The sequence below is a fragment of the Pleurodeles waltl genome, chromosome 2_2, assembly GCF_031143425.1.
Source record: "Pleurodeles waltl isolate 20211129_DDA chromosome 2_2, aPleWal1.hap1.20221129, whole genome shotgun sequence".
In the NCBI taxonomy this organism is placed as follows: Eukaryota; Metazoa; Chordata; class Amphibia; order Caudata; family Salamandridae; genus Pleurodeles; species Pleurodeles waltl.
Genome location: NC_090439.1, coordinates 1172311820 through 1172326662, shown reverse-complemented (window position 1 = coordinate 1172326662; position 14843 = coordinate 1172311820). Strand labels below are relative to the sequence as shown.

The following is a 14843-nucleotide window of genomic DNA, read 5'->3' as shown; positions in this document are numbered from 1 at the left end:
AAGGAATGGCTTGTTATAATAAATTAATTTATAATGTTTCCTAAATGAGACAGTTCGACCCTTTAGCCACCTACAGGTATTTTCCAGCAGGTTAAACAGCTTTTAGTTTCGAGTTCGACTTCTTTGTGATCTGGATAATGAACTTACTTGCTTGTGTATATGATGAGAGGAGATGACACCCGTGTAGCAAATATCCCCACTTCCTCTTGCTCTCACTATTGAACCTAAGCCTGACTATTACAAGAAACATAAAGAAATGTTTGTGTCATAAGTGGGCAACTGCAGTTAGAAGCCCTCCTTAGTTCCTGCACCAAAGCTTGGCTACGGGTTTGTCAGTGGTGGTAAGTAGTGTCCTATAAAATAGATTTCCCCCTGACCTGCCCAGGATAAAGGTGAATTCCTAATGTGAGGCATTGGTGGCTATGGAATGACGCCAATCCCCATTTCCAGTTTGCCAAAAAAAGTGCTGAGTTTTGGGATAATATAAGATTGTGACAATTGTTTGATCTACAGCCTGGATACCCAGTTTCTCAGGCAAGTGTGTCCTTCTTCTGGCTAGGGTCTCCCAGATTGCTTTACTTGGGGTCCGGTTGCAAGGGTAGAGGTCTTTGGCTTGCCAGATTGCTTGTGTTATGTGATGTGCCCAGTTCTGTAGCTCTTCGAGCAGTGTGGTAATATAGGCCAAGTGTTGGTGTCTGTACATCCACCTGGAATAAATAATGACGAGGACCTTCACTTGTGCCATTCTTCCTTAGGAAAGAAAAAATACGTCTTTCCAATACCTCTTCTTTTCTTGGGGAGAATGCACATGCTCTGCTCTCCTGCTGTAGCAAGCATATAGCATCATCTTCCCCTTTAATGAAGCCAGCACAGGTTTAGTGAGATTTGCATTCTTAGATGTTCTTTGGTTTCCATTTTTTAGTCGCTACCCGTACATCGGTCCTTGACGCTTCCCTTCACCTGGAGCCATGTCCAGAGGGCTGGATGTATTCCAGAAGGACTTGCTTCTTCTTCTCTGATGTTGCAAAGCCCTGGGCTGTCTGCAAGGCTGACTGCTTGTCACACAAGGCTTCCCTTGCTGTCATCTCCAATGAAGAGACCCTGGTGAGTATGCAGTGCAAGATTATCAAAATGTTTTTATCTTCATGTTGACAGAATTTCTTTTAGCAACCGTTTTTCCACTCAGGAGTGTGTTCTCTTCAGACCTCTTGAGTACCTGATACTCAGGTCTTCTCTTCTGTATCCACTTCTTTGCTTGTTGTCTTCTCACTCACCCTGCCAGCTTGATCAATTCTACTAATTTCCCTCCACTCTCTCCCCTGACTTCTTGTTTGTATGTCTTCCCACCCACCTACATGAGATTCCTTGGCGTGCCTGTCTAGTTAGTTTGTTCACAAACCCTGTGCCATTTAGGGTACTGGTCTCCCAGTCTGGTTGTACATAACTCTATTGCAAATTAGGTTTTTGCTAATGTGCCTTTTGGAGTGTCTCACACAAATTAGGATTTATGTGGTGTGGCTGGCCCAAGTCTCATTGCAGTACATGCAGCAGTCAGAACATCAAGAATAGCTGCTGTAGAATGTGAACTTCCCAGGAGGTTGTCAGGAATTCAACCTTGACCACCCCAAGATGGCCAAAAGCCTCACGATCCTTGAGGGAGGCCAGATGCTTAGTGTTACACATCTCAGGGGAGGAAGCCTGGCCCAGCATCAGAAGACGTGGCTGGCGTTGGCAGCCGGGGTGACCAAGAGAGATATAGCAAGAGCCGTTGGAGTGTTTAGGCCAACAGACATTCATGCCTGGGAAGAACGCATGGATTGGTGTCACCATGCGGAACAGAGTATTTATCAGAGCCGTGGATGCACCTGAAAATTTTACAAGATATGGCCCCAGTGGAGTGCATATATGAGCTCGTGAAGGGACACTAGATGGTAGACGAAAGGGATGGGTCGGGTCGAGCGTGAGGATGCATGTGGGGCATTGTTGAGGACTATCAGCTATTGATGGGCTTAGATTCATACGGGGTTCCCTTTCTATGATGAGACTTGTATAATTACAAGATGTTGACTATGTCTTCTGCTTATGGTACAAAATCTGTGTATGAAATTGCTTTCAATGTATTAAGCTAAGCAACGGTTTAATAAAAAAAAAAAATGTTCAAAAGCCAGGTAATGGTTGACTGATGTGTAATCATTGAAGGCCAACCCACCCATTGGGTTTATGGCCAGGTACCACTAGAGACTGCACTGTCTTCCATGTGCACTCAGAGCCAACCTCACGTGCCAGAGGGCGAAGGACTTCATATCCTGAGAGTGGTGAGGATGTTCATCTCTACATGTATAAACTACACGTGCATCCTCAGCCATCCGGGATGCAGCATAATTACAGACAACCCCAGCACTCATGGTCACCTTAGCACTTTGCAGTAGTTAACAGAATGAGCAGTCAGAGGGATCACCGAAGACACAGATTTTCCCAAAATTGAGGCAGTAACTGAGGTGAGGAGGGTGGGTTCAGTGATTTAGAGATGAGGCAGATATTAGACACAGATAATAGACAATCTTGGCATTTGAACATAAGCACCAATTCTTATGGTCACTAGGCGAGCAACAATGTTTTAATTTCCAAAAGGAAGGGAAAAAATTGAAACAATTGAGGCTTATCAAGAGCAATTTTTTTTTGATAAATTTGGAGGTGATGTTAATGTTGCGTTGTGGAAGAAGAGCACAATGTATATATTCAATAGGGTTCAAATAGAATTTTATACTACCATTTGTGTTTTCTCCCCAAAGATACTTTCATTTTTTGGCACATTACAACAGTTAGTGAGACCTAAATGAAATAACCCTTTTAATGGGTTCTGCGATTTACTGGTGAATTGTTAATTTTTTCCAGCATTTTTTTTGTAAATTTTTGTTAGAGATTTTATCCATGTAGGGAGCAGCCAGTGACAATTGTTCACAATTCTATTTTTTTTTTTTTCAATATGCTTCAAGTCACCCTGTCGTTGCCCCTATGGTCCTCTTTTTGAGTGATGGCGTTCCACCACCACCTAAAATCCCCAATGTCTCTGGGCCAGGAGTTGTCAGGTCTCAAAACGTGGATCTGATAATTAACAAGCACAGAGAGGCACTGGGTCTGTCTTTAATTGTGCAGGGCTGTGGGCAGCTCAAAAGTGCCCCACTATTCGAATCACTTGCAAGTTGCATGGGGTGAGTAGAAATTGCTATCCCCCATATATAATGAAAGACACCCTGACCCCCTTCCACCCACATCTCTATGCCATCCACTGGTCCATTTCCGGACATTTTCTGCCTTTACATAGCAATTGGAAAATATAATCATTCAATCAATCAGAACATTTATAAAGCGCGCTACTCACCCGTGAGGGTCTCAAGGCGCTGGGGGAGGGGGGTTACTGCTGCTCGAAGAGCCAGGTTTTGAGCTGCCTCCGGAATGCGAGGTGGTCCTGGGTGGTCCTGAGGTTGGCGGGGAGGGAGTTCCATGTCTTGGCCTCTAGGTAGGAGAAGGATTTCCCACCTGCCGTAGTGCAGCGGATGCGATGGACGGAGGCGAGTGCGAGGTTGGCGGAGCGAAGTTGACGAGTGGGTGTGTAGAAACTGAGGCGACGGTTGAGGTATTCGGTTCCCTTGTTGTGGAGGGCTTTGTGTGCGTGGGTGAGGAGCCGGAAGGTGATGCTTTTGTTGACGGGAAGCCAGTGCAGGTGTCTCAGGTGGGCGGAGATGTGGCTGTTGCGGGGTATGTCGAGGATGAGGCGGGCGGAGGCGTTTTGTATTCGCTGAAGACGTTTTTGGAGTTTTGTGGTGGTTCCTGCGTATAGGGTGTTTCCGTAGTCCAGGTATAGGGTGTTTCCGTAGTCCAGGCGGCTTGTGACGAGGGCGTGGGTCACAGTTTTTCTGGTGTCGGCGGGGATCCAGCGGAAGATCTTTCGGAGCATGCGGAGAGTGAGGAAGCAGGAAGATGATACAGCGTTGACTTGTTTGGTTATGGTGAGGAGTGGGTCCAGGATGAATCCGAGGTTGCATGCGTGGTCTGAGGGGGTTGGTGCGGTGCCAATGGCCGTGGGCCACCAAGAGTTGTCCCAGGCGGACGGGGTGTTTCCGAGGATGAGGACGTCCGTTTTGTCTGAGTTCAGTTTCAGACGGCTGAGTTTCATCCATTCTTTGACGTCTTTCATTCCATCTTGCAGGTTGGTCTTGGCGCTGGTGGGGTCCTTGGTGAGGGAAAGTATCAGCTGAGTGTCGTCGGCGTAGGAGGTGATGTTGATGTTGTGTTTGCGTACGATGTCGGCGAGGGGGCTCATGTAGACATTGAAGAGAGTCGGGCTGAGCGAGGAGCCTTGTGGGACGCCGCAGATGATCTCGGTGGGGTCTGAGCGGAACGGAGGGAGGTAGACTCTATGGGAGCGGTTAGAGAGGAAAGAAGTGATCCAGTCCAGGGCCTGTCCTTGGATACCGGTGGAGCGGAGGCAGGATATTAGGGTTCGGTGGCAGACGGTGTCGAAGGCAGCCGAGAGGTCGAGGAGGATGAGGGCGACTGTTTCTCCGTTGTCCATCAGAGTCCTGATGTCATCTGTGACTGTGATGAGGGCGGTTTCAGTGCTGTGGTTGGCTCAGAATCCGGACTGGGAGGGGTCGAGTAGGTTGTTGTCTTCAAGGAAATTGGTCAGTTGCTTGTTGACGGTCTTCTCAATGACTTTGGCAGGGAAGGGGAGGAGCGAGATGGGGCGGAAGTTCTTCAGGTCGCTGGGGTCCGCCGTAGGTTTCTTAAGGAGGGCGTTGACTTCCGCGTGTTTCCAGCTCTCGGTGAAGGTGGCAGAAGCAAACGAGCTGTTGATGATGGTCTGGAGATGGGGGGCGATGATGTCGTCGGCTTTGTTGAAGATGAAGTGGGGGTAGGGGTCCGAGGGGGCACCGGAGTGGATGGTGTTCATGGTAGCTTTGGTCTCCTCCGAGGAGGATGTAGTCCGGCGAGGCTAGGGCGTGCGGGGAGATGAAGTCAGCGATGGATTCACTGAAGAGGGCGCGTGGTCCAGGGGGTCTGTAGATGAGAGTTCTTCTGAGGGTGGTCCTGGGGTTGGTGTGGCTCTGGAAGTGCATGTGTTCGGCGGCGAGGGAGGTGTCTTCGGTGGAAGTGGTGACATTGATGGAGTCCTTCAATACGATGGCGATTCCTCCTCCGACTTGGTTGGTGCGGTCTCTCCTGGTGATCTTGTAGCCATCGGGGATGGCTATGGCGATGTCAGGGGCCGAAGAGGCGTTCATCCAGGTCTCAGTGATGAAGGCGACGTCCGGTGCGGTGGAGTCCAGGAGGTCCCATAGTTCAATGGCGTGCTTGTGGATGGAGCGTGCGTTGATGAGGATGCTTTTGAGATGGTTATTGGCGCGTGGGCTGGCGGACGGGGTGCAGTCGCGGTGGAAGGTATGTTTGCAGGTAAGGCATGCGAAGGGTCCATGAGTGCGTTTCGGGTTGGCTTGGAAGCAGGTTCTAGAGCGTCCCGGGTTGAGTGCGTGGAGGGAGGTGGGGTCGTAGCGGTGCTGCGGGGTTTGGGTGTGCTGGGGGCCAGGGGTCGTGGCGCTGGGCGCGGTCCAGGCGCGTACGGGCACAGACGGGCTTACCTTTGCCACGCCTTCAGCCCGCCAGCGGTGCGCCAGCGGTGCGCCCGCTGCGCGCGGCCACCATAAGAGGGAGGAGGGGGGGGAGGAGGGGTCAGCTGGGGGCTGGAGGCGGGAGGGGTGGTGACGAATGGGAGCAGGGGGGGCGGGCCCAGCGGGTGGTGGCGGCGGGAAAGCAGAGGGCGGGGGGGTCAGATAGAGGGGAAGGGAAAGAAGATAGGGAAGGGAGGAGATGGATTACAGAGGAGGAGAGGAGTCGGAAGAGAGGAATAGGAGAAGAGAAGAACCCAGAAGAAGAGGAGAAAAGAGTACAGAAGAAGAAGAGAAGACCACAGAAGAAGAGGAGAGAAGAGTACAGAAGAAGAAGAGAAGACCACAGAAGAAGAAAAGAACACAAAGGATGGGGTGCAGAGGAGGAGAAGAACACAGAAGAAGAAAGGAACACGCAGGATGGGGTGCAGAGGAGGAGAAGAACACAGAAGAAGAAAGGAGCACGCAGGATGGGGTGCAGAGTAGGAGAAGAACACAGATGAAGAAAAGAACACGAAGTATGGGGTGCAGAAGAAGAGAAGAACACAGATGAAGAAAGGAACACGCAGGATGGGGTGCAGAGGAGGAGAAGAACACAGAGGAAGAGCAGAGCAGGAAGAAAAAGCGGTGAGGAAGAAGAGAAAAGAAGAGAAGACCACAGAGTTAGAGCAGAGCAGGAAGAACATGCGGTGAGGAAGAGGAGCGGGACACAGAGGAAGAGCAGAACACGAGGAGAGTGCGGTGAGGAGGTTTAGAGAAGGACACAGGAGACGAGCAGAACACGCAGCAAGAGGGCTGCAGAAGAGGAGCAGAAAATGGAGGAAGATGGCTACCAGAGGGAGGAGCAGAGAGCGAAGGGAAATGGACAGAGAGAGGACAGCAGAGGTGCGAAGAAAAGTTGGAGGAGAGAGCAGAAGACAGAAGTTCAGAAACAGAGGTGAGTAAACGAGGGGCTGGGCGGGGGGAGTACTTACGGTTTTGCTGGTTTTGCTGGGAGGTGGCAGGAGCCTGGGCAGGTGGAGCTGCAGCGGCAGGGGAAGCAACCTACCCTAGGGTCAAGGGTCATATAAGCAGTTTTCTAGTTGGAATTAGGGAAACCCATATAATAGGAGGCCGGTATCCCCAAGTGCATGTAGATATTCCCCATTCATTTGTGAAAACTCGTAATCTGTCAATTTTGGTGCTGGAATAATAGCTGAAATCAGGACTTCCAGCTCTCCAATATCAGTGGCAAATTAGTATTGATTTTCCAAGTGTTTTTGGATAACAGTACAGGGGGGTAACAAAGAATAGGGTTCTTGTGATCGTTTGTGAACCGGTTAGTAATCTACCTGAAAGTCCAATCTGGGACGTCTGCTAGCGGGGCAGTGCAATCAGTCCGTGGGAAGTGGTTTATGACTCGGAATGTTGCGGAGGTACCTCGCCACTGGGCTGGTGAAGCGGTGCATCTTCAAGTACTTCCAGAGGTAGAGGAAATCCTCATCAGGTATCAGCTGGAGAGAAAGGGCTCCCCACAAGGAGCACCCGAGAGTGTGCAGAGCACTACCAACAGATTTGTCATACTAGAAGGTTAAGGTGTGATGACTGAAAGCCTGTAGATCAGTGGTTCCCAACCTGTGGTCCGCGAAGCCTTCTCAAGGGGTCCGTGACTGCTTAGAAAATTAAAAAATATTAACAGATTATGTCCCCAACTTTCCGTAATGATTCAGCAGGGGGTACCGGATTCCAATAATGATTCCGTGAGGGTCCCCTGGTTTCAGTAATGATAACGTGGGGGGCCACAGAAGTCTAAAGGTTGGGAACCACTGCTGTAGATGAATGATGGGGAAGACGTAGCTCATTAAAGCTGTCCCAACAAACAGCCATACAGTGCCATGTGGATGAGATAAAGAGCTTCAAAGTGCAATGTTACTTATTTCAGGAGCCATTGGTGGGATTTTAGTGGGGATGTGACCTGGTTGTGGCCTCTCATATTGAGGAGACATCCGCAGGATTGGTTTTGTTTGTGATTTGTTTTCAGAAGCCCTATGTAGATACCGTTACGAGAACCGAGATGGGATATTAGTACAGAGAGTAACAGCTGTGAGTAGGGACAGTGTTTATCTTACTTAAGGGCACCAGCAGAGAACCAGAGACAATCTAAATGCCGGCGTCTTCCAACGTGTAGTTACCTCAACCAGGAAGCAGTGCACCTTGAGATGTAGGGCCTAACTTTGATCTTGTCCCATCCGCCATATTGCAAGTGCATTATATCCTTTAATATGTAATATGGCGAAAGGGATAGCTGTCACATTTGTGACTGAGTAACCCATCTGCCAAACTCTAAATCAGTTCCTTGGTCCCTCCTTTCAATGGCAGGAAGATGTCACTTATTTTCCTGGCCTGAGACAGTTTCTTGGACCACCTAATGCTGACCTAACCGTGTCCTCGTGGTTCTGAATATGGTGCCTTTAAATTCCTACTTAACTTGGTGCCTTAGACAAACGCAGAAAACCTCAGAATCGACTCATCAAAATATTAACTTGAAACTGGTAAAACTAAAAATATAGATTTTGTTGGCTGTCAAGTGTTTGGTCAGAATTATTTATTACTTTCTTTTTTTTATTTTGTTTAGAATTTCATATTAAGCCGCATAGATACTCACACCTTTTGGATTGGACTTCACAAGAGGGGAGAAGCACTTACCTGGCTGAACGGAGAAAGCTACACAGGGAGTTTGTAAGTTGTTTTTTTTATGTGGGGAAAAAGTAGCCACAGTTGAAAGATTTGTTTTGGATATATCTTTATTACTTTTAAATACACAATTGCAGGTGCATTTCGGAGGTATGAATACATTGCATCTTCTACAGTTTACAGCTAGCATTGAGTGTGTTGGGCTCTGCTGCAGCTTAGTTCAGCAGTGTCTCAGAGCTTGGTCATCACCTCTGTTGGCACAAGTCTCTTTCGTGTGGTCACGTTTGTCTGTGTTTGCAGCCGTTTCAGTCAGTAGAATCGAACACTCCTATAGTCTGAACCACTTAAAGATGAGTATCAGCAACATTACAGCTCATATCTTAAGTTTACCCGGTGTCATGTTTATTGTTGGTCTTTGCAGTTCTGCCTAGTTTGCTACTCGAGTGGTCCAGGGCATCTCCAGCCAGGTGTATGTCAAATGAGCCCAGGGTGAAGGAGGGGTTGTTTCCATCTCCCAGCCAATCCAAACCTTCTCCATCTGTCTCCCCGCTGCCCCACCCCATCATTACTGAGGGTCCCCATCAAACCCTGCAGGGGAGCAAGGAGCTAGCTATTCCACTTTGAACGGTATGTTGCTAATCTAGCTCTCAGAAGCTGGCGGCCCCCTCCACCCCACAGGTCTGCTAATGGTTGTCTGCTGAGCCATCAGCAGTCCCCTGCGTGGAGCACCTCTCCGTCAGCCACCGCCCAGGTTCTCACCTCGGCTCACCATCTGCTATGAGGTGGGTCCTGGGGGGACTTCCAGTGATGAGCATTATCTCTGTGCACTATTCCCAGAGCAAAATCTAGGAATCTGTTCCCCACCTTTTGTGGAGGCCACTTTTTAATTAACCCAAGGAGGCAGACCTCCGCTGTGTGCAATCGCTCATAGTTGAGAGTGCACTTTAAATCTGTCGCGCCTTGCAACCAAAAATGTGCAATGAATGGGCAATTCCAAACCATGTGTAGGAAATCTGCATCAGCTTAGGCACCTCTAGGGCCGCTCAGGTCATTAGTCTGCAGCATAAGATTGAGTCTGTGAGGAGTGAAGTATGTGCATTGGGTATAGTTAAACTGTGTATGTTTGGATCCAGTGTTGTGTGTGGAGGAGTATATTGCAATGGTCACACCCATTCCTTGCAGCAACACCTGCCTATATTGGCCTCCCATCTAGTCGTGAGGCACAGTAAGTCGGTCGTTCGCATGGAAATGATTAGGAAGTATCGTGAAGAAGTGACACTGTGTTTCAAAAAAAAGCAGGAGGAGATTATCACAGCAAGGAAAGCCCAGAAGCTCCAGCAGGATAAAATAGATCATGAAATGGGTCCGATTTTTATCTTCTCGAAGTGTCTTAACAGGATGAAAAGGCAGAAGGTAACAGCAGCAATGGAGTCGAACAGGATGATACATTAAGTGGAGCAGCATCTGCATCAATGTCAGACTTGAGTTCGGCCATATAAAGTGAAAGCTGCTCGAAGATGGCAGAATTAATGCGGGACGAGCTAATATGGCAACAAAATTGTCTGTCATAGAAGAATTGGATTTTTTATGGCAGGACCCCCGCCAAACCTTGTGACCAAGGGGACAAAATTACAAAACGGACAAAGGAGAAATAAGAGATGGAGATAGCGCAAGAAAGGCAATGGGAGGAACAATATTAAAAAGAAAACCAAAATGACTCTTAGTCCAGATCAAATCCAAGGTGGATTGCAAATTTCTGATCTGCGCTATGTGCAGGATCTGGGTGGACCAAGAACCAACGTCCACACAGCAAACAGTTGAGCATCTATCGCTGAATGTTTACGATCAAGCAGAAACACCTTTTAAACCCAGATCTACATTTGTACCAATTTCTCTGCGCAATGGTGTTGACCCTCAAAGAGAGGGTGGTGGAAGATGTTAAAACATTAAATCATTGTACTCGGAGAATGCACAGGAAATACAACTATCCAAAAAGTGAGAAATCAAAATTTAATGAAAAAATTGGAATCGCCCAATCATGTAGTGATTCATAAATCTGATGAGGGTGGTAACATTGTGCTATGGCCACTTGCTGATTCGATGGAAGAGGCATATGAACCATTGAACGACAAACCATGCTATATGAGATGTACCGTATAGCATGAAGGGATACCAATCCCAATTATGAAGTCCAGCTTTTAACACAGAAAAATGAAGGATTGCCGACCCAAGATGAGTAGTCATTATTATGTAATGACTTTCCGCAATTACCTTCTATGTATTTGATACACAAGATCCATAAGAATATATTGCCGCCACCGGGCAGGCCAACAATTTCGGCAAGGGACAGTATATTTGAGAACACTTCAAAATATGTTTGCAAGAATATGTCCGTACTTTACCATCTTTTGTGCAGGATACTGGAGATTTCCTGAATAGGATTTATGATTTTGCGTGGCATAATGCATATCTGTTAATGACACTTGCCATGGCTTCTTTGTATGGAAGCATAAATCATCATTCTAGCCTAGGGGCAGTAGAGTATTAAGTGAGGGGCAGACCGCTGAAATTATACAATTGTAGTGGATGTTACCAATGATTAAGTGGAGCCTTGAAAATAGTTTATTTCATTTCATCAAAGAGCTATTTCAGCATGGCACGGCAATAGGCACCTGCTTCTCCCCCAGCTGTGCTTGTTTACGCGGGCGCGGCCGGAGAGGCCGAGATTCCCCCCACGTCCGCCCAGCCGCCCGCAGGTCTGAGCTGAGGCGGCGGGGCAGGAGGAAGACGTGAGGACCGCCGACGTAGCTAGGGCCCCTTCCCCCCGCGGCCCCCTCTGGCGGAGAGCAGGCACTGGGGGCGCGCGGGGTCGGGACCCGGCTGAGAACCGAGTGGAGCCCCGGGAGGGCGAAGACGAGACTAGAGGACTTGGGAGAGGGGGGGGGGACGGCGACTGGTGACACCCCCCCCTCCCGCCGCAGCTACAACAAGGGAGGGTCCCGGCGGCCCGGTTCCGGCCCTCCCTCGAGCCTCGCCCGGACGGGGCTCAGGTTGACCCATAGCAGGAGCTGGGAGCAGGCTGGGAGCCGAGAGGTGGAGGAAAGCTCCCCGGAGCGGTCTCAAATCTTGAAATGGGGGGCCCACTTGAGGCGGAGTGGGACCTGCTGTTGGAGTACCGGACCCTGGGGGTGCAGTGACCGTGAGAGGACCCCTCCCACCTCAATGGAGGGAGCGAGGAGGGGAACTGGCGGAGAGAAACCGACGACCCGGCCCCTTGCGGAGCCGACAAATGACGCCCCCACAGGGCCCGAGAGAGAGTAAAAGATACTAGAAGAAACCCCTGAGACAGTGCCCTCCTGCCGTCCTTGCGCGGAACGACACGTTGGAATCTTCCTTGGTCCAAAGCACTTGATAGTACACTGAAACCTCGGGCTTGAAAACGCAATAAAGGGGGTGTGAAGTGCCTAACCCCCCCCTTCCCAGGTGCCGCGATGGGAAAAGACAAAACGAGCAAGCAGCCTCCGCCCTCCCAACAAAAAATCGATCAGTTCACGACTGCGACAGGCCAACGGGGAGGGGGAGACACGGCTAGCGGAGGACCAGCCCCGGATGGAGTGAGTGCCATTCTCCAAGCTATTCAATCATCGCAGATGGCCGTAGAGACTAAAATCGGAGAGGTGTGAGTTGATATGGGCTTCATCAGACAAGACCTGAGAAATGCAGTGAACCGAATTACTGAAGTGGAGTCCCGAGTCTCGCAGAACGAAAACGATGTATCTGACCTTAAAACTAAAGTGGCCCAACTACAAACCCGAACCAGCGAGCTTCACCGCCGTGCAGAGGACGCGGAAAATCGGGCAAGGCGCAATAACCTGCGATTCATAGGTTTCCCAGAAGGCATAGAGGATGACAAGGCCGCCGAATTCCTAGAGAACTGGATCAAAACTTGGATGCCGGACCAGTCCCTCTCACCCTTGTTTGCTGTTGAACGAGCCCATAGGGCGCTCGCCCCTCGCCCCCCTCCGGGCAGCCCGAGACGTCCGATGATCGCTCGATTCCTTAACTTCAAAGACACAGACAATATCCTCAGGGAAGCGAGGCGGCTGGAAGATCTTCAATGGGAAAACCACAAAATCCTAATTTTTCCGGACTACACCAGAGAGGTCCAAACCCGCCGCAGGTCATACGAGCGTGTTATACAAAAACTCAGGGCAATGCAACTCTCATACATGCTCCTTTTTCCTGCACGCCTCAAAGTTCTCATGGCTGGGAAAGCTTACTTTTTTGAATCACCAGAGGAGGCATGGGATTGGCTGACGGAGGAGGGCATCGGAGCCCGAAGGGGTCCCCCTAAAACTACTGGGAAAACCCTGCGTATCGAACCCTCCTCATCGGAGGGACCCCGGAGGAGCCGGCGGCGCACCGGATCCCGGAGAGGCAGGCGGAAAGACTCGAACACTCCTGCAGATGATGAGACGACCCAGGACCCTAATCCTCAGACCGAGATTACCACTGATGCCCTCCCGGGGCCTCGCACACCACCCCAGACAGCGGTGAACGACTGCTTGAGTCAATCTCCGGTACTCGCCTGACAAGATATATGTGGTCCCTTTGCTGGACGCGAGGGGAGATTGGCCACGCTTGGTTTGCCTGAGCAGTCCACAGTGGGCTGTCAGTGATGGCACCGGAGACTTCCAGATGTATGACGTTGGGTGCTCGATTTGTGACCATTAATTGCAACTGATCCGAATGAAAGGAGGGGTCCACCACTCCACCCCAATGACAGCTCTACTGGCTGTCTGGTTTTGGTTGGGTATTTGGGCGACAGATGCTTCCGGGGTGGGAGTATGGGGAGGGGGGGGTTGGGGGGGGGGGGGAGTTTGAATTAGGTTTAAAGGGCGACAAGTTAGTTAGCCTGGTTTGTAATTTTAAGGCTTCGGCGACATGTTTGAAATGGTCATCCCTGGTCTCGCACCCACACACCCAATCTTGTATAATACCTGCACACCTCACGCTTGGCCCTCAATGACCCAGGTTCTCTCCTGGAATGTAAACGGCCTATTAGACAAGATCAAAAGGTCAGCAGTATTTAACACTCTCCGCAGATACTCCCCCCTCAGTAGTCTTCCTGCAAGAGACCCATCTCCTTGGATCCAGGTGCCCTATGCTTGCACGAGGAGGGTATGACAGGGGACAGGGGACTAGGCTCTTTGTCTTGCTCGACGTCCCCTCTCTCTTCAGGTCCAATTTGCGACCTCCTGGTCCCTCCTGGGCCCCAGCAGCGTCCAAAAACGCCAAACGCACGATTTGCGTGTAGCAAGGCTTGTTGGCGTCCTTCCGGCGGGAAAACACTTCTGCACGACTCTCCAAGGCGAGAGGGATCCGTCCACCAAAGGGGAAGTCTCTAGCCCTTTTCGTTCCTGCAGAAACCTCAGCTTCTTCTGTCCAGTCGAAGCTTCTTTGCACCCGCAGCTGGCATTTCCTGGGCATCTGCCCATCTCCGACTTGCTCGTGACTTTTGGACTTGGTCCCCTTGTTCCACAAGTACCCTAGATTGGAAATCCACAGTTGTTGCATTGCTGGTTTGTGTCTTTCCTGCATTATTCCTCTAACCCGACTATTTTGTCCTTAGGGGAACTTTAGTGCACTTTGCACTCACTTTTCAGGGTCTTGGGGAGGGTTATTTTTCTAACTCTCACTATTTTCTAATAGTCCCAGCGACCCTCTACAACGTCACATAGGTTTGGGGTCCATTCGTGGTTCGCATTCCACTTTTGGAGTATATGGTTTGTGTTGCCCCTATCCCTATGTTTCCCCATTGCATCCTATTGTAACTATACATTGTTTGCACTGTTTTCTAAGACTATACTGCATATTTTTGCTATTGTGTATATATATCTTGTGTATATTTCCTATCCTCTCACTGAGGGTACACTCTAAGATACTTTGGCATATTGTCATAAAAATAAAGTACCTTTATTTTTAGTATAACTGTGTATTGTGTTTTCTTATGATATTGTGCATATGACACTAAGTGGTACTGTAGTAGCTTCACACGTCTCCTAGTTCAGCCTAAGCTGCTCTGCTAAGCTACCATTATCTATCAGCCTAAGCTGCTAGACACCCTATACACTAATAAGGGATAACTGGGCCTGGTGCAAGGTGCAAGTACCCCTTGGTACTCACTACAAGCCAGTCCAGCCTCCTACATTGGTTGTGCAGTGGTGGGATAAGTGCTTGAGACTACTTACCACTCTTGTCATTGTACTTTTCATAAGAGAAAAATATACAAAACAAGGTCAGTGTATATACACATAGCCAAAAAGTTTTGCATTTCCTCTTTTCACTCTTTTCTAAGTGCTGAAAAGTACTTCTAAACTTTCAGAAAGTTCTTAAAAGTTTAAAAAGTTTTTTTCTGTCTTTCCAAAAAGTTCTGAAAACTTTTGTCTCTTTCTCTATCACTTTAACTCTCTCTAAAAAAATGTCTGGCACAGGCCAAAGTGT

General features: G+C 49.3%; 1 protein-coding gene across 2 annotated transcripts in view; it reads left to right on the top strand.

Moving 5' to 3' along the window:
- LOC138283041 (C-type lectin domain family 2 member L-like) overlaps positions 1-14843 on the top strand; it is a 68266-nt gene that overhangs the window by 31459 nt on the left and 21964 nt on the right. For both annotated transcript variants that reach the window (XM_069221175.1, XM_069221173.1), the window contains 2 exons: positions 923-1104; positions 8281-8384. In XM_069221175.1, the coding sequence (XP_069077276.1) occupies positions 923-1104; positions 8281-8384 (286 nt within the window). The remainder of the gene's footprint in view (positions 1-922; positions 1105-8280; positions 8385-14843) is intronic.